General features: G+C 38.4%; 1 protein-coding gene across 1 annotated transcript; it reads right to left on the bottom strand.

The window, feature by feature from the left end:
• Nucleotides 1-550: 550 nt before the first annotated feature.
• On the bottom strand, nt 551-2460 carry GK2 (glycerol kinase 2). Its single transcript, XM_015074370.3, has one exon. It carries the CDS (start codon nt 2404-2406, stop codon nt 745-747), a length of 1662 nt encoding a protein of 553 aa, XP_014929856.3. The 5' UTR covers nt 2407-2460; the 3' UTR covers nt 551-744.
• Nucleotides 2461-27183: the final 24723 nt, after the last annotated feature.

Below are 27183 nucleotides of genomic sequence, written 5' to 3'. Positions count from 1 at the left end.
ATACTAAATAAATAAAATGGAGAGTTTTTTTTTTAATGGGAAAGTCTTTTTACTTATAAGATCTACACAGAAGATCATGTAATTAGTGGGACGATGTAAAATGTCTGAAGAATTTTAATTTGGCAAATATTTTCCAGGACAACATCTAAGCTATGAGAATACTAAAAGTCTATTGTAAAAACCTATGTTCCCATTAAACATTCAGAAAGATACTATGGTCTCCCATATATATATATATATATATATATATATATATATATATATATGAAAGAGGACTTGGGGTGTTTACTAAAAACAACAACAACAACAGGAAGCCCCTCAGTTTTAGCAAGCTAGTTACACCTCTTAATCAAGTGTGTGTAGCACAGAGAACCAAATATTTGTCCCTAAGTGTTAGAAAATATTTGACAAAATATTCTACAGACAGAATCTGAATATCCTATATCTTAGAGGGCATGGAGCAGGATTTTATGACAATAGAGGGGGTTAATCCCTAGAGTAGCTGGCCCAACCTTAATGGTTGATGTTAAAAAACACACCACATTTTCTAGTAGGTTTTTTTTCTACTGTAATTTATTCATTTCAAGCCACAGGCCTACTTTTACAGTTCCCTATAAGTTATGTAGCAACTGGTTTACAAATAAAATCAGAGTCTGTAACAGTGTCATCATATTAAGAGACAGAATTGCTGGATCCTTTCATAATATAAAAAGCTCACATCTTGGGAATCCATGGTTGGTATTATTATGGTATACCTGAGATGTATCTTGCTCCAATTAGCATTACCATGCTACTCACTATAAAAAAGCCCAAGGGCAAACTAGAGAAGATAGTAGGATCACTACTTTCAGGAGTCTGAGTTGTAACCCAACCCATTGACTTCATCACAGCTTTCTTCCATGTAGAATAACGAATTTCACATTCTGTGGCCTTGATCTGTGGTTCAAACCGTTCCATAATGACAACTGACAAATCCTCGGGTTTAAGACTCCAAACGCCCACCCCTTCTGCAGCTCCTGCTGCCATGGCAGCTCCCAGTGCGGTTGTTTCGGGCATAGGGGGCTTTATTACTGGAATATGCAGAATGTCTGCTTGTAGTTGCATAAGAACTTTATTGTTGGTCATTTTTCCATCTACCTGCAAATGACGGAGGGGAATTCCACAGTCATGGTTCATGGCATCCAAAATCTCTCGGGTTTGGAAACAAACAGATTCTAGTGCAGCAAAAGCGATATGACTTTTATTGATAAACTGAGTGAGACCACAGATTATTCCTCTTGCAGTGGGCTCCCAATAAGGTGCATATAACCCTGAAAAAGCTGGGACAAAGTAACAGCCATAAGAGGTACCTACATCTCTAGCAAGTACTTCAATTTCTTCTGAGGTGTTTATAATTCCAATATTGTCTCTTAACCAGCGAATAACAGCGCCAGCTATAGCAACAGAACCTTCCAGTGCATAACATGCTGGCTTGTCTCTGCCTAGTTGATAAGCCACTGTGGTCAGAAGGCCATGTTCAGAAAACACACACTTATGACCGGTATTACACAGTAAGAAACAGCCTGTTCCATACGTGTTTTTGGCTTGTCCTTCTTGGAAGCACATTTGCCCTACCAATGCAGCAGACTGGTCCCCCAAGCACCCAGATATTGGCACCCCTTCCAAGGTCCCAGCTTTCATTAGGCCATAGATCTCAGAAGAACTCCATACATTTGGAAGAATGTCCATTGGAATTTCAAAAAAGTCACAAAGCTCTTTATCCCATTCTAAAGAATGGATGTTGAAAAGCATTGTCCTACTTGCATTTGTTACATCTGTACAATGGACACCACCATATACTCCTCCTGTCAAATTCCAGATAAGCCATGAATCAATGGTACCAAAAAGAGCTCTACCTTCTTCAACAGCCTTTTGAACTTTTCTCACATTGTCGAGAATCCAACGAAGTTTCACTGCACTGAAGTAAGTGCTAAGTGGAAGGCCTGTCTTGGACTTGACAAAGTTATTATTTTCTGGAATTTTCTTCCTAAGATTTTCAACAGTAGACTGGGTTCTTAGATCAAGCCACACCACAGCATTGTAGAGCGGCTCTCCAGTTAACTTGTCCCAGATTACTGTGGTTTCCCTCTGATTGCTGACACCAATAGCTTTTATGTTGGATATATCAATGTTCAGTTTATCAAGTTTCTCACATGTTCTCTCTATACACTCATAGACAGACTGAAGGATTTCCTTAGGGTCTTGTTCTACCCATCCTTCTTTTGGGAACTCTTGTGTTAATTCCACTTGATGGCAACCAAGTAGATCCGCTGTTTTTGAATTGAAAACCAGAAAGCGAGTGGAATTAGTTCCCTGCACCACTGCCCCCACCAAAGGCCCCACAGCTGCTTTCTTCGGGGCTGCCATGAAATCAGCCGGTCAGCCGTTTCCCGAGTGATTAAAGTGTTCCAGGGGGAGGGGCACGCAATACATTAGGAACGTCAAGAGCGTCAGGAGCGTCAGGAACCTGTGCGCAGGGGTTGCCTGTGCTCGACCGGAAGCTATGGGGTAACCCTTGACCTTTAACTGGCTATCTGCTCACCCCACCTCTCCGGCCTAGACCCTGCCCTCAGCCACTCAATTATCTTTTAAGAAGATTTAAACTACAAAAAGATCATGTATTTACCTACATAATTACCGTTACCAGTGCTTTTCATTTCATTCTGTGGATTCATGTTTGTGTTACCATTTCCTTTCTGCCTATAGGAGTTCCCTCAACATTTCTTCCAGTGTGGGTCTGCTGGAAATAAATTCTTCCAACTTTACAATGTCTGAGAAGTATTTCATCCTAATATTTAAAGATTTTTTTTTTGCATATAGAATTCTATTTTTAAATTTTTTTTTTTAAATTTGAGGACCTTGAAACTATTCTCCACCACCTTCTCTGTTGTGTTGTTTCAGTTGTGAACTTTGCTACCTCCGTATTTTTAAGATGTCTGTTTTCTTTCACTGCCTTTGGTTTTTCTTTAAATCAATAGTTTTTATCAGTTTTATGATGATGTTATATGGTATAGCTTTCTTCTTATTTCTTGTGCCTGGGGCACACTGGGGCTACTTGGATCTGTTGGTTTATAGATCTTATCAAATTTGGAAAACCTTGGGCTATTATTTCTACAAATATGTTTTATTTTCTCTCTCTTCTCTGCTTTAGGGACTTTAATTACGCCTATCAGAGTTGTCCCACAGCTCATTATTGTTACCTTCTCTATGGTTCATTTTAGATAGTTTCTATTGCTATGTCTTCAAGTTTACTACTCTTTTCTTCTCCAGTATCTAATGTGCTGTTAATTAATCCTCTGTATTTTTCACCTATACATTGTAATTCTCATTCCCAGAAGTTCAATCAGAGTTTTTAAAATATTTACTTAAGTTTTTAAATACATGGAATAGTTGGGATAACTTTTAATTATATTTTCTGCTAAATCTAACATCTCTGTCAGTTCTTGTTCAATTTTGACTAATTTATCTTCTTATTATGATTGGTATTTCCCTGCTTCTTTACATGCCTAGTAATTTTTTTATTACGGGCCGAACATTATGAATTTTAGCTGGTTGAATTGCTGGATATTTTTGTGTTTCTATAAACCTTGAGCTTCGTTTTGGGATGCAGCTAAATTAGTTGGAAACAATTTGATTTCTTTGCTGTCTTTCTTTTCGGATTTGCTGCTGGAACAAGGACAGTGCTCAGTCTGGGCTAATTATACTCCTTTACTGTGATGAAAACCCTCAGTATAGGCTACTCAAGGCCCATGAAAAAGAGGTCTTAATGGCTGGTGGGAATAGTTCCTGTTCCCAATCCTGGGTAAACACTGCTTATCTTTACTGGACACTGGTTTCTTTTCTTTTCTTTTTTATGTTTATTTTTGAGAGAGAGAGAAAGAGAGAGAGAGAGAGAGAGAGAGTGACTGCACATGAGTGGAGGAGGGGCAGAGAGAGCAGGGTAAAGAGGATCCAAGGTAGTCTCTGTGCTGAGAGCAGATAGCCCGATGCAGGGCTTGCACTCATGAACTGAGAGATTATGACCTCAGCCTAAGTCAGACACTTAGCTGAGCCACCCAGGTGCCCCTACTGGACACTGTTAATCTTTAATCTTTTCATGTGCATTTTTCCCCAGACTCAAATAGTTTCCTCATACACATGGATTGATCAATACGGAACTGAATTCTTAGGGGTTCTCCAGAGTTCTCTTCTTGTACAACTCTTATTTTCAATACCATGTCTTGTACTCTCTAGATGGCTTCATCTGTCTGGGTGCTTAGCTCTGTCTCCTCACTACAGGGCTTTTACTGGGCTCTACCTGGGTTTCCCCTTCCAGTGCTTTGGCCTCAGAAATCTCTCAAGGAAATAAGCTGAGGAAGTCATAGTGCCCATGCCACTCATTTCTTGCCACTTAGGGATCACTACCCTTCGTTGGGTAGTGGGTAGGGATCCTTTTTAAAAGGACAAAATATATGAAATAGTTCACAGAATTCTGTGACTTCATCTTAGTCACAATAGAAGTCTGCCGGATAGAAGTTTAAATTTTCAGATTGATTGGAAAACTAGTGAATAAATATACTCACTTATTTAAATTTATTAAATATCCACTCAATAAATGACAATTTTCTATATTAGGACATAGCCTATGCCTTTGAGTTATCTCAAAGGCAAAGCTTATTTATTTTTAATGAAACCAACAGAACAAGATAGAAAATAACATAAAAATCACCAATAATATTGTTGTTTTACTATTTTAACTAGATCACATTTTCCATTTAAGTAAACCTTTCAAGGAGTTTTTGGAAGTCAGAAAAGCAAAATTAGCTACCAGACTTAATTAGAATAGTAGGCAATTGAAATCATCAGAAGATGGCACAGATTTTCCTGATCATGTCTTTGTTTTGATTTTAAAATTCTACCAGAGATTTTTCTAAGCAAAAAATTTAAAGGCAACACTTACCAGTATGCCAGTTACCATACTAGGTTTGAATTTGCTTGAAAAAGATTGTTTTTAAGTTTTTAATGTTTTTTTTTTCTTCCCAAGTATTTGGCAGTAGTAAACATTATGTGTATAGATTAATCTACACAATAGAAAGATTTGACCCAAGGTTTTTTTCTCTACATCCCCTATCCCCTGCCACTCCAATATATATAGACAAACATTCCCAATCCCAGTAGTTTTTAAGTTTAGGAATGCTTTAAGCATTTTGTCTTTAATCCAATTAACTCATTTAGAAAGACATCAGTTTCTGTTTATAAAAACAACTGCACATTAGTTTATGTATTAGTTTCACTTTATTGGCTACTAAATTGTAGCCACTAAATAAATAATAAGCTCCTCAAGTTAGTTTAGAATGAAAAGTTGACCAGATTGATTTAACTTTCTTAGAGTAATTGCAAGCTATCGATGGATTTAACCAAGCTGACTGAAAATGCTTTATTTTTTTAACTAAGAAGCTTAAACTAACTCCACTAGTTTTCATTTCAAGAAAAATTAAGAACATATACCTTTTGTTTGTTAGTCTGTAATACTTCCCCATGTTCTCAAATAAGCACCTCTGAAATACAGTGGCACCATCTTATTTATGAAGACATTCAACTTTACAAGGTAATTGTTATTTCATTGTATTATATCCCATACAAATGCAGATGCTTTAATGGTGGACATACTGTTCAGAATAGTCCCACCAAAATCAGGCATTTCTTTTAAAAGTTTTTAAGTATAGGATTGTTAAAATTAGAGTTGTTAAACAAATTGACTTTCTATTATTATTTGCTTACCTTTCAAGCTACTCTTCTGGAGCGCAATTACTACCTAATATAAAATCTTTTCAGTGATGACCATACTGTAAAGTTTAAAATGTATTTGTTCGTTCAGTAATTTGACAAAAGTTTTGAGAGGCTGCTGTATGTGGATTCTATTTTAGGCAACAATATAGCAATGCATAAAACATTCTTCCTGCCCTTATTACAACATCTAACTTAAGAACAGTCTGAACTAAATTTACTCATCTATATTGACGTATCTTCCTTTATATATCATGTTTTAAAAACCCATTCATTTAATTATTATTTTTCCGTTGTCAAGCCCATTAAATTATAAGTTAAATGAGGGCAAATATCTTGGTTGTTTTATTCAATCTTGTATCTTCAGTACTTAGAATAGTGCTTGAGCTGAAGCAGAAACTCAAAAAGTATTTGTTGAATGGGATAATGAATGCCACTGTATGTGCCTCTTTATTATCATAAAGTCAAGATCATTTTAATTTTGATTGCTGGATGGCCTATTGGTTATTCATTTTACAATATAATATAATGAGATTGATGAATAGATAAAGGGATGGATAAATGAAAAAATATATGATAAAGGAGTACAGTAAAATATTAATTTAGAATCTATGTGGTAGATTTGATGGTGTCAGTGATAAAGTTCTTTCAACTTTTCTGTATGTGAATTTTTATAACAAAACATTGGGTAAATGTAATGCAAATACAAAGCTCGTCAAGCTGCAAAACATAGTTAATAGGCATCTATTTCATGTAGGTTCTTTTGTTTGTTTGGAGAAACAATTAAAAGGAATAAAAGAGTCACTGCCAAGCGTATGTTAATTTGAGAGATTTTGTAATCGAACAATCTAGTTAAAGTTGTTCATCTCAAGAGAACCATTAATTGTGAATCATTTTTATTAAGATATTTGTGGTTTTATTGTAGGAATTTTCTTCTGTACTTTATAAACTCTGTAAATCCTAGGAAGCCAGCTGCGTCGTTAACTCCTTGGCTTTTAACAATATCTAGCATTCTCTTTTCAACCTATAAAGAGTGAGAATCAGTTTTGAAAGTTTCAATTTCACCAAATTTGGACTTACCTTCGTCTTGAATTTTGAGAGTGTGTGCCCTGATGAATTACATAGTTTGTGGCTAGGAAATTTAACTTTTTTTTTTTGATTGTGTCATAACCAATGCATCATCACAGTTGGTAATCTTCAAAACACTGACGCATTTTTCTACATGCTGTTCCCAAATGTGCTGGACCAGCTGTTGAGAGCCATGCCATCCAATCGCCTGGAAGACCTCTTCTTGGACCACAAATCACCTAACGTAGTATCCCTCTTTGTTCTAATAAAGAATGGAAAAATTAAAGCAAGCTACCGTGGTTTATTACTCATGTTTTCTCTGTTAAGCATGGGCTGTGGGAATCACTGCATCCACATTAGGAGGCCTTGGCATTCTAGGTAAGCACTCATAACAGACAAGCGAATGAGTTTAATATTCACGGCTATGAAAGTGATTTTATGAATGTTTGATTCTTGAAATTTTTTGTTGTGTGTGTGTGTGTGTGTGTGTTCTTTGTCATTTTCCCAGTGAAAATTGCCCTGACACTGTTCTCAATGTTAATGTATTCCTGCTTACATTTGACTTTGGAATATGTTACGGCTAATTATCATTACACAGGATGAAAGATCAGAGCCCTGAGTGAGGTGCTTGGGTTTGGGAACAAAGGGAGGCCAATTCAGCATCTTGGCTCTAGGCCCAACAATTGTAATCAAACATCTTGAAACTGGTGGGGTCTTTGCATCCACTTTTTTTTTTCTTTTTCTCCCTCACTTTTTGAAAGGGGGTAGGGGAATGGGGTTAAGGGTTTGAAGGGGCTGAAGTTTCCCCTTGAACATGATGTCAATATGTTGGCATGTCTCCTTTTATTAAGATGCCATCCAACTGATAACAAGTCCTGCTGTGTTTTACCAACATAAAAAATTAGACTGGAGACCGAGGAGCGGCAGGTGGCTTTTGGCACCAAGAAATAATCACACTTGATGTGGAAAGTAAAGTAAAAGGAGCCATCTGTTCACTGCAGGAGGACGTGAAAAATCACATTAACATATTGTCACTAACATCATGAAATACACAGTTAATAATAAATTTAGTTATCATGGCAAGTCGCGTTGGATACTTACTCTGAAAATTCAGAATGTGAAAGATGCTCTTTCTTGCCCACCCCCATCTTTTTTTTTTTTTAGAAAAAAAATACAGACGTTAAATCTTTCTGTGTGTGTGTGTGAGAGAGAGAGAGAGAGAGAGAGAGAGAGAGAGAGAGAGAGAAAGAAATAGAGACAGAGATGGGGGGGGGGAGAGAGAGATAGACGGGGTTGGGTGGGGAGGCAAGTGTTTCATTTTAAAGCCTGGCTGCGGTTCATTGTTGCTAAGTGAGCAAAAGAGCCTCTTGTAAAGATAGAATGAATGACTTTTTTGATTCCATCCAGCTATCATCCACCATGTTACTCTATAGCTTCTTACCTGGGTGGAGAAAAAGAGATGTAGTAGAGAAAAAGGTTGTTTCAATGATGTCCCTTGTGCAAGATCCAGAGCATGCAAACCCTTCTGTGATAGGCATGAGGGTGGCAGAGCACAGCTGCAGAGAAGAATCAGACAGTGTGGCCTTTTCTTGAATGTCAGATGGGCATCTGAATCTGCCTTTAGTTAGTGAAGAGTTCCTGCCACACATTTTCCTGGTGGATTTTGTGTGAGATGTTCTCTTCAAGAGAACAAATGTGTGAAAGCAATATGATAAGAATGTTCTCTCGTGCTGTGTGTGTGTGTGTGTGTATGTGTGTGTGAGTGTCCATGTATTATTTATAGACGTCAAAGAAAAAGAAGTTACAGAGGCTGGAGGTCAAACTGAACTTGGAAAAGTGGGAGTTACTGTTGCTAAGTTACTAGAGGTATGTTTACACCCCTTTTACTGTAACAGTGTGGTATCTAGTTTCTTACAGTCATTGCTTACTATCACTGTAAACTTGTGACTTGAACACATTATTTGTATTATTAATATCAAGGTCTCACTCTCATATTTACAAAATTACAGTTGTCATATAATAGAATCCTTTTAATTTATTTATTTAGTTTGTTTCAAGTTTTTACTTAAATTCTAGTTAGTTAACATAGAGTGTACTATTAGCTTCAGGAGTAGAATTTAGTGATTCATCGCTCACATATAACATGCAATGCTCATCACAGGTGCCTCCTTAATATCCCCCACACACCTCCCCTCTAGCAACCGTGTTTGTTCTCTATAGTTAAGAGTCTATTTTATGGTTTGCCTCTCTCTCTCTCTTTTTTCCTTTCCCCTGTGGTCATATGTTTTGTTTCTTAAATTCCATATATGAGTGAAATCACATGACATTTGTCTTTCTCTGACTGACTTATTTCTCTTAGCATAATACACTCTAGTTCCATCCACAACATGGCAAATGGCAAGATTTCATTCTTTTTAATATCTGAGTAATATTCCATTATATATATACCACATCTTCCTTATCCATTCATCAGTCGATACAAATTTGGGCTCTTTCCATAATTTGGCTATTGTTGATAATGTCGCTACAAACATCGGGGTGCATGTGCCCCTTTGAATCAGTATTTTTGTATCCTTTGCATAATACCAAGTAGTGTAATGCTGGGTCATAAGGTAGTTATATTTTTAACTTTTTGAGGACCCTCCATACTTTCTTCCAGAGTGGCTGCACCAGTTTTCATTCCCACCAAGAGTGTAAGAGGGTTCCCCTATCTTCACATCCTCATAAACATCTGTTGTTTTGTGTGTTGTTAAATTTAGCCATTCTGACAGGTGTGAGGTGGTATCTCATTGTGGTTTTGATTTGTTTTTCCCTGATGATGAGTGATGTTGAGCATCTTTTCATGTGTCTGTTAGCCATCTTTGGATAAATTTCTATTCATGTTTTCTGTCCATTTCTTATCTGGATTATTTTGTCTTTGGGTGTTGAGCTTGATAAGTTCTTTATAGATTTTGGATACTAACCCTTTATCAGATATGTGATTTGCAAATGTCTTCTCCCATTCCAAAAGTCGCTTTTTAGTCTTTTGATTGTTTCCTTTACTGAGTAAACCAACCAGTAGTTTTTTCCTGTTTGTGGTTGTTGGTCTATGGCCAGTCGTTATTGCATTTGCTAGAGAGCAGAATATATAGATACCTTTTAAAATATCTATATGCAATAATGTAATAACATTAGAACAAGATCAGGATTTTAGTTCCAGCTCTGATTCTCATTAGCTTTACAATCTTTAACAAGTCAAATTACAGGCCCTTTTTTTGTCAGGGGTAAAATTTAGGTAACCTCTAAAGAAACTTCCCCCTTCTAAAATCTAAAGATTTTAAAAAAAATGTTGCCAATGACACTTGGTGTTTAGGACTGACAACTTTCATTCAGGCAATGACTAGATAGGTTGTGATGGCATTTGGAGAGAGATTCATTTTGTTGGGAGTAAGGGAATGGTGGACTTTTCTTCTGTTACATAATGACATTCTGTCACTAACAATGACTGTTATCATTTATTCCTGACTTAGCTGTAGATTTTACTACCTCACTTCAGTCACAATTGTGTCTCATGAACAGAAATGTACATTGTTTGTTCTTTAGAAATGTTTCTAGGGGCACCTGGGTGGCTCAGTCAGTTAAGCTTCTGATTTTTGTCTCAGGTCATGATCTCGTGGCCCATGAGTTTGAGCCCTGCATCAGACTCTGTGCTGACATGTCAGAACTTGGATCTTGCTTCAGATTCTGTGTCTCCCCCTCTCTCTGCCCCTTCCCTCATTCTCATGCTCTGTTTCTCTCTCTCTCTCTCAAAAATAAACATTAAGAAATGTTTTAAAAATAATAATAATAAGAGAAATGTTTCTAAAAGTGATACAATCAATATTCTTTCTTGGATGTTCTAGATACAGAATCCACTATCCACTGATGAATAGCCACAGACCTGTTCATGTTCTCCAGTAGTCTTGGATCATGTGCTATTTCACCTTCTTGGATATCCTCCCTTCTCTCCTATCCTATCTCTCTTCCAAGTTAATTTCAACTTATTTTCCCTTTCAAGGAAATTTTTCCTGATCCTTTAACCTTAGTTAAATCTCTTTGCTGTACTCTCCTACTGTAGTTTGTACTTCCCCTTTTCTAACTGTCATTGCACTTGAATTAATCATTCAGTATACGGCATCTCTGATGGACTATAAACCTCATGAAGGCAGCCCCCTGCCTCTCTGTCATGGTCGCCACTGATGCCAGGCATAGCAAGCCACTTAATAAATACCATTTTATTGATTTATACCAACTTTCAGGTTTGATCAGGCTTCAGGGAAAATAGAATGTGTCTTTGGTACTGGCATCACCCTACAGTCATCCTGAAAGTCTTAGGTGAACTTTTGGGGACTGTTCCAGAGGTTAGCATTTCTATTGGAGGCACAGATAGAACTGAACACTATTTTAGGATTGGAATGTTTAAGGGATATGTAGCATGTATATCAAAACAGTTCATGGCTCTTCCAAGGCTCTTCGTTTCATTTTTATAATAGCCTGAAAATATATTATCAAAAGATGAACAATGTACTCGGTAAATCCTTAGCTGGTCCTGGAACTCATCCAATAGTCTGACTCTATTAAAACATTTAAGTCATACCTGGAGAAAGTATCCATCAGTAGACCAGAGTTCATAATTTTACCAAATTTTATTCAGCTTGGGGGAAACATATAAGTTTAATTCTGCAGAGATAAAAACTGGCAGAGAAATATGTTTTCTAATATCAAGTAGGAACTATATATCTCTTCGTGTGTTACTTTGCTATCACATTTAGAATGAAATGAATTGGCCCAGTGATTAAGTATGATTTGAAATGATGAAATGAGTTATCAGTATCCTCCCAAAAGTTATTGTCAGAACAGTTATGTAGAGTATTATATATATTACAGTGAAATATACATGCTTAACTCATTGAATATTTAGTATTTTAATACATATTTACTACAAATGTTTATTAATAATAAATAATCCAATACTAGGAGACATACTTATTGCCCTATTGTATAAACTGAAAATCTAGTAAAAAACAACCAAGGGGAATGGAAATGTCTATGATGATCATCTAAAAAGGTAGATGAGGCTAGGAAATAATCATCACGAATGATATTCAATTACACTCTGTAAGAAGTTGCCAAATGTTTAGACCTAGGTTGGGAATATTTTGCCACAATGCATAAAAATTACCTCAGACCCTTAGAGGCAGTTGTACAAACTGACAAGCATTTGCAGAATTGACAGTCCCCCTTACCCAGTAGATATTTCATTCCCCGCATGCTGGGCTTCTTTGCAGTTGTTGAAAACCAAGGCAGATGGGCACTCCAGTCAGCCTGAGGGGACAGGAGTAACACACTTCAGAGCATCAGGTGCCAGGAGATTCCTTCTTTTCATCAGACGGGCTAATAGACCCATGGAGGCCAGGAATTCAGTGATGTCCTGGAGGGTCTTGCAGGTGGTCATTCATTGAAGTGCCTGGTAGACTTCCTGAAGACCCCTGGTTTCACAGAGGGTGTTGAAAGTGTAACTCTTTCACGGTGACAGCCAGGCTCTGACATGAAATAGCATATTAGAGAAAGTCTGATGGTGTTGCAGTATGGAAAGCATTTGGAGGTTGATGCTGATGAAGAATCCTAGTGTTTTTCTTTTCTCTCTCTCTCTCGATGGTAGGAACACTCGACATGAGATCTGCCTTCTTAATGGATTTTCAAGTGTATAATACAGCATTGTCATCTATAAGCACAATGTCGTAACTTCAATCTTTAGAATTTATTCATTTTGCATAACTGAAATATTGTACATGTTGAGTTGATTAGCATCTCCCCATATCTCTCTCCCCCCAGTCCCTGACAAACACCATTTTGTTCTTTGCTTCTATGAGTTTGACTATATTTTATATCTCATCTAAGTGGAATCATGCAGTGTTTGTCTTTCTGTGATTGGCTTCTTGTCTCTTTTTGTTGGCTATTTCCACATATCTTCGACAATCCCATCTATCAGTAAGCACCCTGTGCTCTTCTTCTTCGGAACTTCTGAGGCACACAGTGGCTCTCCATTCAGCACTTTCACTTTCTTTTTGATACCTAATATTCTCCTTTTCTCTGACTATGGTGTAAGATGCCTAAAGAGAGAAGATTGCTTGGGGCATTTTATAGTCTTAGTAATGCCTTGCATGTAAGAATAAGAGTTTTATATTTTTGTGCTTCTCCTTTTTCCTTCCTTCCTTCATTTGAGAAATATTTACCAAGTATCAACTGTTTCATAGTTGCTGGGATAGCCTCTGGAATACAACTGTGGGCTACACAGACAGAATCCTTTTCATTGTGAGTTTCTAGGGAGTAAATCAGACCAAAACAAAAGTAAACAAATTACAACCCGTAATATGTGTTAAAAGGGAATGGCTAAATGGCTAAGACTGTGAGTATAAATGAGGATGGGAGAAGGGACTGGTTTTTCTTTTTCTTTTTTTTTTCTTGCTATTTCTTCCCTTGCTTTTATCTTAGTTATCTCCTCTTCCAAGTCAAATATTTTAAATTTCTTCTTTCAGTTGGGTGTATGTCTACAGAATAAGAACTATGAAAGACTAATCACTATTGCTATTACTTTCCTCTTCCACTAGACCTCACTTGTCTGTGTATAAGCAGAAGGTCCATAACTAAGGAGAGGCCAAGACTTTTTAGTGCCCAGATGCAGTATGCTTTAGAGTAACACATTCAACAGAATGAGTATCATTAAATTAGAATACAGAACATATACTTTGCTAACACTGAAAAGTTAAATATTTTCAGATACTTAACTTTCAGATACTCTCTTATTGTTAATATCCCCATGGCATACAGTTTTTACAAGCCAAGAGCCATGCTTACAAAGCCCTTAGAAGGTTCAGGATAAGTATGTACTGAAAGGCAGAATGATAGGCTCTGAGTGAAAATTATTATTATTCCTTAATTGATTATTCAAGTTCAAGACTGGTTATATATGCCATTAAGTACTCTCATAGGTTTGTAGTAGTGATTTCTACATGTATTCATATGTACTTTTAGAGCAGAACTAAACAGATGCACAGGCTTACTAGTGAATTAACCTGAAAACTATGTTACAACTAATAAGAAATCAAATATGGAATGTGGGGTCATGACTAATAAGGAAAATGATTCTTTTTTTTTAATGTTTATTTTTGAGAGAGACAGAGAGACAGAGTGAGAGCAGGGGAGGGGCAGAAAGAGAGGGAGACACAGAATCCAAAGCAGACTCCAGGCTCTGAGCTGTCAGCACAGAGCCTGAGGTGGGGCTTGAACTCGTGAACCGCGAGATCAGGACCTGAACTTGTGAGCTGCAAGATCAGGACCTGAGCCACAAGATCATGACCCGAGCCGAAGTCAGAGGCTTAACTAAGCCACCTGGGCGCCCCAGGAAAATGATTCTTGAACACACATAAATACCAGCAAATTCATCAAATAATCTGCTTTTATAGTCTGCAAAAGGTAGACCTTCAAGGGAGCTGTGTTTACAAATTGAACTTCAAAAAATTGAGAGGGGGAAAGAACTTAGAAAGAAATCATAGTTATAAGTTTAGAAAATGGAGTATCTATAGAGATACTGTGAATATCTATGCTTTACTGTGTTTGGGCAGCCCTAAAAAAAATTACCACAGACCAGGTGGCTTAAACAAATGAAATTTCTTTCCTCACCATTCTTGAGGTGAGATCACAGCGATGGCAGGGTTGTTTCCTCTCTTTGGCTTGTCTGTGGCTGCATTCTCCTCTTTGTCCTCACATGGGCTTCTCTCTGCATGTGTCTGTGCCTTTGTCCTAATCTCTTCTTAGAAGGACATCAGTTAGATCAATTGGGATCCACCCATATGACTTCATTTTACCTTAGTCACCTCTTTACAGACACTGTCTCCAAATACCTTCTCATTCTGATGTTCTGAGGGTTACGACTTCTACATATGAAATGGGGGAAACACAGTTGAACCCGTAACAGATACTAAAATAACAATTACTAAATTGTCAGAGTCAGGGTCTATCCAGGAAAATGGGAACCACTTCAATTATTATTGAAGAAATAACAGAAGGAATTTAGAAAAAGAAATTGATTTCATACCCGGTGGAAGACTTGCAAATCCCAATGAGACTGTGAGGCAACTCGAGGATTAAAAAGTAGGAAACTCCTGATAAGCCTAGAACAGAGAAACAAAGGAAAGAAGTAGCAGAGACAGGGATGGGATTACCTGGTAGAAGCCTGTCTAAAGGGCCCAGAAACACTAAAGCCACACAAGAAAACAGCTACTTCCAGAGATGGCGCTCAAGGCAGAGGGAGGGAACAAGATCTTGGTTGCTCCCTTTCTCCTTCTCTCCGTTTTTCTGCCAGCACCCTTTAATTACCAAACCTGGATAGAAGTCAGCTGACAAGGGAGCCTGGCAAATACAGCTTCATGGGAGCTGTCCTGCTTTACAGAGAACAGGAGGCGAGCAAGAAGGCAATTTGAGGCCAAATAAACCCGAGCCTGGCTCAAGTATTAAAAAGAAGAGAACAGGGGCGCCGGGGTGGCGCAGTCGGTTAAGCGTCCGGCTTCAGCCAGGTCACGATCTCGCGGTCCGGGAGTTCGAGCCCCGCGTCGGGCTCTGGGCGGATGGCTCAGAGCCTGGAGCCTGTTTCCGATTCTGTGTCTCCCTCTCTCTCTGCCCCTCCCCCGTTCATGCTCTGTCTCTCTCTGTCCACAAAAAAATAAACGTTGAAAAAAAAAATAAAAAAAATAAAAAAAAAGAAGAGAACATTATAAAGCAATTCAAAATGGTCCTCCGAATGACTGAAGGTAGATTTACATACTTATATCAATGTTTCATGACTGTTGTAAAAATTCACCCAAAGCTGGCCAAACAAGATTTACTTTATTTTACCCTCATAATTTCTTTAAAAATATTTCTCCTCTCTTTGCCCAGAAGATCCGTTCCTTCTCCTATCCCAAAATCTGTAAAGTTTCCCAAATTTTCCTTTCCTCCTCTTTTCTTCTTTATCCATATTACACTGTCTACATTGGTCTCAAGGCATTATGACTTTTCCCGTGTATATTAGCAACCATTAATATACACAATTATGTGTTATTCAAATCAGTGTCTGTGTCTTTATATTTCATGCAGTTTTTTTAAAGAGGGGGCAGGGGGAGAGAGATTGAGAGAGTGAGAGAGAGAGAGAGAGAGAGAGAGAAAGAAAATGTTAAGCGGGCTCCACACTCAGCATGGAGCTGGACAAGGGGCTTAATCCCATGACCCTGGGATCATGACCTGAGCCAGATTCAAGAGTCAGTTGCTCAAATGACTGAGCTACCCAGGCACCTCTTCATGCAATTTTCAATACAGTAGCTTACACATTATTGACTGTCTGTAAGTATATTTAGTGAATTATGTACTTAAGGAAACTCTTATAATATTGGCATTATTCATTCCTACTTGATATTTTTAATTTTATTACCCCTCCTACAACTTTTTCATCCTCTTTACCATTTTGGACAACAAAGCTATAAGAACACAAAGATTTGTTTTCTTTTTGATTCCTTTTAAAAGGAATATTTATTTCGTTTTATGATTATAGAGATGAGAATCTTTAGCCTGAGATTCAAAAAACACCCTCTTGCCTCATCTAAATATCTAAAAGCACATGAAACTTTGAATGAGTGTTTTAAGCTAATTGTCCTTCCCACCCTCCCCCCTTTTTCCCATGGCCACTTTTGTAGATCTTGAAATAAATCTATTCTTTACACTAATATTTAATACTAGCTATGGGCCAGGCATGCTCTAGGTTTTTCTCTAGCACTTGAAATATATGAGGAAACAAAATACATTTTTCTTTGTAGGCTAGTGAGAGTAACAATAAGCATAAACAATAAGTGGCAAGTTTACTTGAGGCCATGTATCATATGAGGAAAAAATAAAATGAAGTTAGTAAAATCAGAAGTGCCAGGATGGAGATACGGGCTGGTTACCTTTTAAATAGAGCAGTTACAGTCAGCCTCATCGTGAAGTGAAGCTAGCAATAGAGGTGTCTAGACGAGGAGCTTTCCAGGCAGACAGAACAGGGTGTAAAAGCCCTAAGGTGGTAGGAAGCTTAGAATAGACATTTCCAGACTTAATTTCAGGGAGCTCACAGTGTCTAAATAAATTTTTTCAGTGTCTCTAGACCAAAAGGAATACCTCATGGTTTTGTTCATTAAGCAGTTTGTCATAAACAACTTAATAAGCATTCCTGTCCAAGTAATTTAGTAGTTGTTTGGAATACTAATTACATATATATTACAGAAAACCAGAAATTTTTCATTCTCAAACAACCATGATTACTTATAAATGGACCATGTGTGCCTACTGGGGACTCACGTTGTTTGAGGTGATAGGATGTGGTTCAATTTTGGATATATTTGGAAGGCGGGGCTTGTAGGATCTGTAGATGGATTTGATGGAATATGAGGAACAGAGAGAAGTCAAGGTTTTGGGGCTGAGGGACTGGAAGGAGGGAGTTAATGAAGAGAGTCAGCAGGTGTCGGGAGCTCCATTCTAGATATGTTCCATTTTCAGATGTCAGATATGAAAGTGGAAATGCCAACTAGACAGCTGGGTATATGAGTGTGATATTGAAAAGGGAGGCAAAGATGGAAATGTGCTTTGGGATGGTAAGAGGTATATAAATGGTATGTAAAGCTGTGGAGCTAAATGAAATGTTCTAGAGAAGGAATGTAGATAAGGGAGAGAAAAGGCCCAAAGACTGAATCTTGGGACTTCGGTATGAATGGGTTTGAGAATAAGGGTAAAACTAGAAAGTAGATAAAAAAAATAGGGGAAAAAATCCAAAGAGTGATATTCTGGAAGCTCAATGAAAAGCAGGTCATCCATTTTGTCTAACAGCGTGGAAAGGTCAATAAAGACAAATAAAGTGCAGTTGGTAAGACACTTCAGTAAACTCAGAAATGGAATTCGTTCTTTTAATAAAATAACTGGTGTTACTGTGTCACCTGTCAATCAATACAAAATTGCTGTAAGTCTTTCCCATTATAGTATGAGATTTTATAGTTTATTAGTAGAATCTAGTGAGATGGTACATTGAGTTTAAAACCAAAGTAGATGATTTTTAAACCTTAAGAAAGTTAATTAAAAATAATCACAGGAATCTTGATAGACAAAATTTGTTTTCAACTAAAAAAAAATTGGCAAGAGAAATATGTTTGAGGTCCAGCGATGCTTTTGCATACTGACATAATACGTATCAAATGATGCTGAATATTTGCAGAACATCTGGTAAGAGCAGGTAGCACTTTTATTTTCAATATGTTTCAAATGGCAGTTTGATACAGCTAGAAAATAACAATTTTAATGTTCATTTAAAATTGTCTTGGCAAAGAAGCTATTTTACTCCTATTTGCTCTAGCTGCTTGAGTTGCTTTACTCATTTCAAAATTCCCTTAAATAAGTTTGATAGAAAATACGTTAAATTACATTTTATTGTAAAACAAAAACTCAACTATCTCACTTTTGTATCTATTTCTAATCTATTGTCAATAGATTTATTCTTTATTCTTGAGGTGTCACCACTTGACACCATGAAGATTGTTATTATTGTGATTTCTGTACATTTTCATAATTGAATAGACCTCTTCTTGTCTCTCTCTTTCCTATCCAGCCTGAATCTCATGACATTTCATCTCAACTATACGTTCACTGTCTGTATCGGTCTTGGTTCAGTTAGGAAAACAGAGCCACACTAGACATTTAAAACATGTGGAATTTAATATAAAGAATTAATGATGTGACAGATGAGCTAAAAAACCTAGCAAGGGATGGTGAAAAATTCAGAGATTAGTAAACACAGGAAGTTGTTACCCTCCCCAGGGTTGAAGAGAAAGCATGAATGGGTAGCATTCTCATAGTCCTGAAACGGAGGCTTATTGAAGGAAAGTGGAACAATGATGAGGGTCATTTGGTGGGATCTGGTGTCTTGAAGGGAGAGTATGTGAAAAGAATTGGAGGAAATACAGCTGCTTCCAGAAAGACCAGTCAAAGCAGAGCAAAGAGGTTATTAAATACCCTTGGTGTGTCTATCATTAAATCCATCAGAAAAAGAGAAACAACAGTTTGTTGTTGTTGTTGTTGTTAATTATTATCTAACCAGGTACACAATATTTATTGAGTGAATGAGCAGATATGTAACTGATGTAGTGAGAAAGGTCCATTTAGTCCTAGGCAAAGCTCTGAATGAGAAATCTGGAATTCTTTAAATTTCAGTTCTACATGAGAATAAAACCAATGGAAGCCCAAGAGGGAAAGGGATAATCCCTCACAGATGGCTCAGACACAGATCCATCAGACAACTGGCCCCACTTGTGAATGATTTAGGCCACACTTTTTCGAGTCAATAACGTGTCATTCCAAAGACATCATCCCTTTTTTTGAGAAACCTTTTACTCTGGTGAAGAGACAAAATTTCACATAGCCAGTAATCATGCTGGAGTGGGCCATAGCCCGCTCAATGTACTGTGCACTGCCTGTAACAAATGCATTTCTGTCCTTGAAGTCTGTGTAAAAGTTGGCCTGTTAAGAGACAAAGGAAGTGGAGGGCTCGATGTATGGCAGCTGGTCAGGGAGGGGCAGCTCTTCGAGCAGGTCCACATTGGATAGGGCATCTTCCAGGATGACAGTGACAAGAGTGGTCATGGTTGCAGTTTCCATATATCCAACTGGGTCTGTGGCAGGTCCAGGGTTGGGCCTGAGGCTATCACAGAGCCTCTCAGAGGTGCAGGATCTCTGCCCCTCCTGGCTCTTCCCCTCTCTCAACCCAGTCCCTTCCCGTGCAGCTCCTCCCACACCAGTTATTTCTAACAGTGGAGATTTAATATGGGTAACTGGCCATATGGATACTGGAGTACTGTGATATTAAAAGTAGGATACCAGGATTGCACAGAGACAGTGATGAAGAAGCAACCACCACCAATCCCAGGGCTGGGGTAACAAAGGGAAGAGGTTGGGTATATTGGAACCTAACAGCTCAAAGGGAGGCCAGCAGAACTCAGGCCCAGTCCTCTGCAAAGCAGATGCTGCCAGGCTGTTGCTGGAACCTCAGGAGCTTGGAAGGGAGTCCCCATGCACTGGGACTCGGATCTCTGAGGAGAAGACTGGAACCCTCTCGGACTGCATCTTCTGAGGAGGTGTGATAAGGCTGTTTCTTGGAGAATGGAAAAAACTCAACTAGAATCATTTGCTACCTGAAGTAACCACCACTGTGGGGATGAAAAACCACTGCTGAAGAAAGTAAACACAAGGGAGCTCAGCTTCCCTCTCTTCTTCTGCCTTCCAGACTACTCTTAGAGCTCCCAATTTATAATCACCCTTTATAGCAAAAGGGAAAAAAAGTTTGTAAAACCTAGCTAAAGCATCCAGAGCAGAGTATAAAACTGTGGGTTTGGGGCTGAGAGAAAACAGTTTAGTAACGCAGCCATTTCACCCCACTGTCCATCTTCCATCTTCCTCCTGTTGACTGAATGTACCTAAAGCCAGTTGGCAATGGTATCTAGAAAATGTAATTCACTACAGAGCAAGGGAAGGGCGGGAAGTGGTCTGAGAACAACACACAAATGACTGCCACACCGGTGTTCTATATTCTTTTGTACTACTGCCATCTACTCCATAGATGAACAAAACTCAACTGGAGATCAAAGACACCGTCTAGCTTCTGTGCTCTGTACCCAGGGGTTGGCAAACGAGGGCAAGTCAAACCCACTACTTTTTTATGGACTGCAAGTTCAAAATGATCTTTACATTTTTTAAATGATTGAAACAATTAAAGAATAGTTCATGACATAAAAATCATGAAATTCAATTTTCGGTGTTTATAAATAAAGTTTCATTCTAACACAGCCAAGATTTTTAATTTATGTGTTGTATGCTTCCATACTACAAAAGCAGAGCTGAGTAGTTGTAACAGGACCACACAACCTCTAATGTGTACTACTTGACTCATTACAGAAAAGGTTTGCCCAGTGTTTTATACCCATGAAGTGTAGCACTACTGGTAGAAATCATACAGCCAGGCTGATTAATATTCACTTTCAAGGCCACCTGTTATTCCTATACTTGAACTTGGTCAATTCCCTCTTCTCTTCCTTTAACATCTAGTACAGATCTTTACTTTCCTCAATTCTCTACACCCAACACTTTACTCCAAGCCATGGGCCATGTTTCATCACTTCATTGACAAAGTTAGGATAAAAAGAAATTGCTTTTCACTTTCTGCTCGAGTTATACACTTCTATACTTCCAAACCCTGCCTTTACTTTTTGCGGTCTCAGAGAATGAAATATCTCTCCTTATTTTTTTTAAGTTTATTTATTTATTTTGAGAGAGAAAGAGAGAGTGCAAGCAGATGAAGGGTAGAGAGAGAGGGAGAGAGAGAGAATCCCAAGCAGGCTCGCACCATCAGCGCATAGCCCGATGTGGGGCTCGATCACACCAACCGTGAGATCATGACTTGAGGTGAAATCAAGAGTCAGGAGCTTAACCGACTGAGCCACCCAGGTGCCCCATCTCTCCTTAATTTTAAGAGTCCCCATTTCACCTGTGCTCTTGACTTCATCCATTCCACCTGCCCCTTGACCATCGTTCCTACTCATATCTTCCATCTTCTGACATCCTTCTAGAGGCATTATGGAGTAATGGTCAAGAACACAGACTTTTAAATTTGGCCAACTTAGGCTCTGATTCTACCTCCATTACTTTCTAATTCTGTAACCATTAACAACTTCTCTTAATCTACATTACCCTCAGCATGCTCCTTTGTTAAAATTGTTCATAGAAGTATTGTAGCCATTAAGTAAAATGGTACGTGTTAGTACTTATTGTAGTGCCTGGCATTTAATGTGTTTAATATATTTTAGCGATTTTCAAAATACCAATAACTTTTTTCTACTACCACTCCAACCTCTAAAAATACTCAATCCTCTTTCAGCCTAGAGAGAAAAAAAAAATTAGCCTTCAATCCTCTGCTGCCTTCTGTTACCACTGTCTTTAACCTCCCTTTTTTCATTTGAATTCTGGCCCCTGGTAGTCTGTCCCTATTTTCTCACCATTTTACTCTTTTTTTTATTCACTCTTTAAAGCATTGAAATTTGATTTTCTCTGTTAGTCTTCTAAAAATGCTCTTGAAAATGTCTTGAAAATGTCAGCAATGATATCCCAATTCACAAATCCACCCATACTTCCCATCTTTATCTTATTTTATCTCTCTGCAGTACTCAGTCTTGTTAATCATTCACTCTTTTTGAAATTTTCCAATCCCTGCCTTCAAATCATTACATTTTTCTGATTTCTCAGCTGTTTCTCTCTCTCTCTGGCATTTCTTCATCTGTCCATCCATACTTTAGGTCTTCTCTGTCCTCACTGTTCATGTCACATCATGTACTTATCAGGGGGTTTTCTCTAGATTTTCACAAGGTTTCAAGCTGATATCATGTGCATATAAAACTACAACTACAACCTAGGTCTTTTTCAAGCCCCAGAACAATATAGCTAACAGCCTGTTGTACATTCATATCAGTATGACCCACTTTTGAGTTGAATATGTCCAAAAACGCATGTTTTTCAATAAACCTGACTCTTCTTTATTTTCTGACACAATCCTTGGCTATGATCACTCAATCATAGACCTCTGAGTTATTCTTGATTCTTCTCTTTCCCTTGCATTCCAAATTCAGTGAATGTCCAAATGCAGCCAATTTTCACTCTTAAGTATCTCATGTAATTTTCTAGCATGAGGACTCTCTTCCTAGAGGTCTCCTATTTAACCCTCACCGCCTTCAAACTTTGCTACAATAACAGCTTCCAACCAAAGGCCTCTCTACCTTCAATTTTGTCTGCATCAAATCCAAATTCCATACAATAGCCAGCTCTATCTCTACATATATCTGAGTATGCTGCCTTTCTTGCATAAGCTCTCAAAGACTCCTCGGAGAGTATATGTTAAAACTCTATGCTTTTTCACTTGCCATAAAGCATCCTCTGCTTTGGAGAACTGTCTTCCTCTCTAGCCTCATCTCCTGCTCCTTCCAAATCATATTTTGTATTTCTGCAACACTGAACTGATGGCTGAGGAAGAAATAAGGACCATCAAACTCTTCTTCCTCTCTGGACTCTGCTCATGCTATCTTCTGTGACATCCTTCCTCCAAACCTCTGCCTAAATGCTTCTGAATCCATTAGAATCAGCTAAGAAGCTCACCCCTGTAGGTCTCCTCAGGCTACATTAGGCTCTCTCCCTCTGTTTCTTTCTAACCATTACATTTTCTGTTGCATTTTTATATGGCATAGTGTTTGGAAATGAGTTGGCTTTTCATGTTACTTAATTTGTGTTTGTGTGTGAAAGATAATCTCTGAGTTTATTCAACACCTAGTTATCTATGGGTTTATTAAACACTTATTTAAGTGTCGCTGACAAGGTAAGGCGTTAAGTGCTGGGATTCACAAACGTCAATAAGACATAAATCTGCCTTTCAAGGGCAGATGATCAAGTAGGAGCCATGTGGGAAACAAAGAGTTAGTAGTTTACAAGCCAGAGCAAGGTAGAAAGTGCTAAGTGCAGAACAGCAGTGAAGATTAAGCACTGAAAGAGCTCATGTGAGATAATGTTTGCTTCCATACAGCATATTTTGCCAGATAGTCATTCGAAGCATAACCCAAATATTTTGACATTATATCAATTTGATTCAAGAGCTATGACTTATGGTCTTATTGCAAACAAAACGTCAGTGCAAATATGGCTCGTGTTGCACAACCTCACACCCATTGTTTGACCAGTTGTATCGTGGACTGAATTCCTTTGCCATCTCTAGTTCCCTCCTGCTCCAGAAACCCTTGCCCAGTATGCACTGGCAAACCTTAAAAAATCATTTCTTGGGGCGCCTGGGTGGCGCAGTCGGTTAAGCGTCTGACTTCAGCCAGGTCACGATCTCACGGTCCGTGAGTTTGAGCCCGGCGTCAGGCTCTGGGCTGATGGCTCAGAGCCTGGAGCCTGTTTCTGATTCTGTGTCTCCCTCTCTCTCTGCCCCTCCCCCGTTCATGCTCTGTCTCTCTCTGTCCCAAAAATAAATAAACGTTGAAAAAAAAATTAAAAAAAAATCATTTCTTATTTTTACATTTTTTTCCAAGCATTTAAGAAGAGCAATATGAAAACAAAGACATAAATGTCATTTTCAACAAGGAAGTAGGAAGTGACAGAACGAGAAAAGTGAGGATGATTGTCAGTGGCAAAGGTGCCCAATACAACATTGCTAGAATAATACTGTTCCACGAAATACGTAATGTAGGGACAATTACCTCCATTTGATGCAGGAGGAAAGTGAGGCTCACAGTTGTGAAATAACTTGCCTTGGTTCACATATCCCATATCTTCAAAGTGGAACCTAGTACCACAAAGCAGAAAAAGAAAAGGAGGAAGGGAAAAAAAAATAAGACAAAATACTCATCACCATCTCTAGTCATGAGAAATCCCTTTTATACAAAGTGTTATGAAAGTTTATTATGCTGTTTAAAACAATTAACTTTATTGGGACACCTGGGTGGCTCAGTCAGTTAAGTATCCAACTTCAGCTCAAGTCATGATCTCACAGTTCGTGGCTTCCAGCTCTGTGCTGCGTTCTGTGCTGACAACACGGAGGCTGCTTGGGATTCTCACTCCATCTCTCTCTGCCCCTCCCTAGCTCACTCACACACACACTCTCTCTCTCTCAAAAATAAATGAACATTTAAAATATAATTACTCTATATTTGATGTGTGTGTGTGTGTATACATATAAAATTAGAAACAGAAAATGTAAAGGCTGTCCTAATTTAGGCATGTCTTGGTAATATTTCTTGGTGACTGATATTCAACCACTCTCCCTCTATACATGTATAGTCCCCCAACTCACCCCACCCCAATCTCGGCTCAGCTCACCTTTCCCATTGTATATCACACTACCCTGAGCAAAATCTCTCCAAGCCAGCACTCTAGACTACTCCCTGTTTGTGAAGCACACAGTAACCTCCTATCTCCATGCTCTGGTTGGTGCCGTTCTTTTGATCTAAAATTCTGTTCCATACATAGTTCGCACATCAGTTTCAATTTTTGAAATCTGGATTACACATCAACTTCTCTAGAAAGACTTTCCTGATCTCTAACTGGAAATATTTACTCTTTCCTCTACACCTGGACCGTAACAATAACAACGAACATTTGAATAGTGTAAAGACGGTAAATTTAGGTAATGCTTTCAAATACACTATCCTATAAAGTATGGCTCACAAATCATCTTGTGAACAAGTGTCCTAAGATCCACTTTATGGTAAGAACCTGAGGGTCAAACTGATTTATCTATTGGCCATAATATCTCCTTAGACATAGGCAAGAGGTGTGTCTGTCATGAGCCCTACATTCTAAGACTCCAGTCTGGCCTTCATCTGGCTGTGCTCCTCCCAAAGTGTGAGGAATCTACCAGGCTAAGAGGAATGTATGTTCCTCCCTTTCCGTTCCAGGGACTGTGGAATTTCTTGACTGTATATCCTACAGCACACCCACAGCTCAGGACTGCTTGGCAACGTTCCCTGGCTCTGTCTTCCTCAGGGCAGACAGGACAGTTGGTATGTGCACCCATTAGCCAGGTGTGGCCCAGGGACAGATATTTTTAAGGAAGGTGCACTGGTCTTGGACATGGACCAGGAGTCCACACCTGTGAGTTGAGGTCTCTCACATTTTGAATGGGAACTAAGGATGGGAACTGAATGTGCTATCAACCAGTTATCCAGAGGTCAATTTTCCTCATGCTTGTGTGCTCTAGAGGAGTCTGAGAATTCTTAGTTTGAACCTGACCTTCCAGGTTGTTATAATGTGTATTTGTCAAGGTGGGATAGGGTGGAACATATTATATTTAACAATTTGTTAATTTGTAATTTTCAAGTTTTGGACATATGGTATCACTTTTCATTCATTCTTTTGCCCTTAGTTCCATAATCCTAAGGACAGGCCTTTGCCCCAGGTCACCAATAAGCCAGAGACAGAACCAAGACTCTCTCCAGGTGTTTTTGTATTTCACTATGATGTTTCCACTATGGCAGTGTTCCCCAGACTTAACTGATCATAGGAATCATTAAGGTGCTGGAAGCTGGCTACAGTGCAGATTCCAAGTTCCTTCTTCAGACAGTCCAACTTAGTGGTTTGGGTTAGTGCCCAAGAATTCAACAAAAGACTCCAGGAGAATTTTATGCTCAGGCAAGTCTGAGAAACACCATCCTACTCAATCAACAATCAGCCATTGGTTGTTGTACCATATAAATACCATTTAAATACCATTTATACAGCACAATAATCAACATTGTACATTAATCGGCCATTGTGCCATTTAGGTGGTGCTTATAGTAAACCTTTCGCTGCAAACATTTGGATGCATGTTTTATTTCTCCTAATAGATATTCATCTCCCTGACAGAAGGAACAATTTCATGGACAACTTTTATCTTTTATAGCATCTCCCCTAGTACTTTTTTACATTATAGGAGTGGTAAACATTTACCGGATACAAGATTAATGCTTGGAATCCTTTTGTTTAGTATCTGTCAATAGTAGATATGAAAGTGGTATAATTTTTATGTCTTCTCATCATACAGAGGCTATGAAAATTAAGAAGATTGCCCTTGTTTGTGTTAAGTATTCTTATACATATTTCTATCAAAGTTTCATATTCTATCGAATGGCTGTTCCATTAGCTGTGAATTGCTTTGATTTCTGCATGACCTAGTGTGGTGGGCATAGAGACGCACTGCTGAGATCTCTTTTCATTAAGGACTTGTTTTCCAATCTGTTGACTAGGCACAGCTGGAACTTAGAAGAATGACCATTGCAGCTCATGGTGTGAAAATTTCTGTGGACTGCGTACATTCTAGAGTTCTCTGTGATGTTGGCCAAGACTTTGTAGGGCCTGCACTGAAGTTCAGCTTCTCCCTCTGCCCAATTCTGTTTCCTCCTCCTTCTTTCCAGCTATGTCCTAGCAAATATGTGATACACTAACCTATGTCTCAACGTCTGTCTCCAGAGAAGCATGCCTGTGACATACAGCCTGTTGGAGAATCAATAAATATTCCTTGAATATATGGTAGATATATAGTAACAATGATAGCCAACATATAAAATGTGTACTATGTGCCAGGCACTATTCTGAGTACCTCATATATATTATACATACATCACTGAGGCAAGTACTATTAATACCCCCATTTTACAGATGAGGAAACCG

Source organism: Acinonyx jubatus, chromosome B1 (genome assembly GCF_027475565.1).
Source record: "Acinonyx jubatus isolate Ajub_Pintada_27869175 chromosome B1, VMU_Ajub_asm_v1.0, whole genome shotgun sequence".
Taxonomy (NCBI): domain Eukaryota; kingdom Metazoa; phylum Chordata; class Mammalia; order Carnivora; family Felidae; genus Acinonyx; species Acinonyx jubatus.
Note: the sequence above shows the minus strand (reverse complement) of the source record. Positions and strands in the feature narration are given on the sequence as shown.

Coding starts and splice junctions, on each gene's coding strand:
- GK2 (XM_015074370.3), bottom strand. CDS start 2,406: ATGGCAGCCCCGAAGAAAGCAGCTGTGGGGCCTTTGGTGGGGGCAGTG.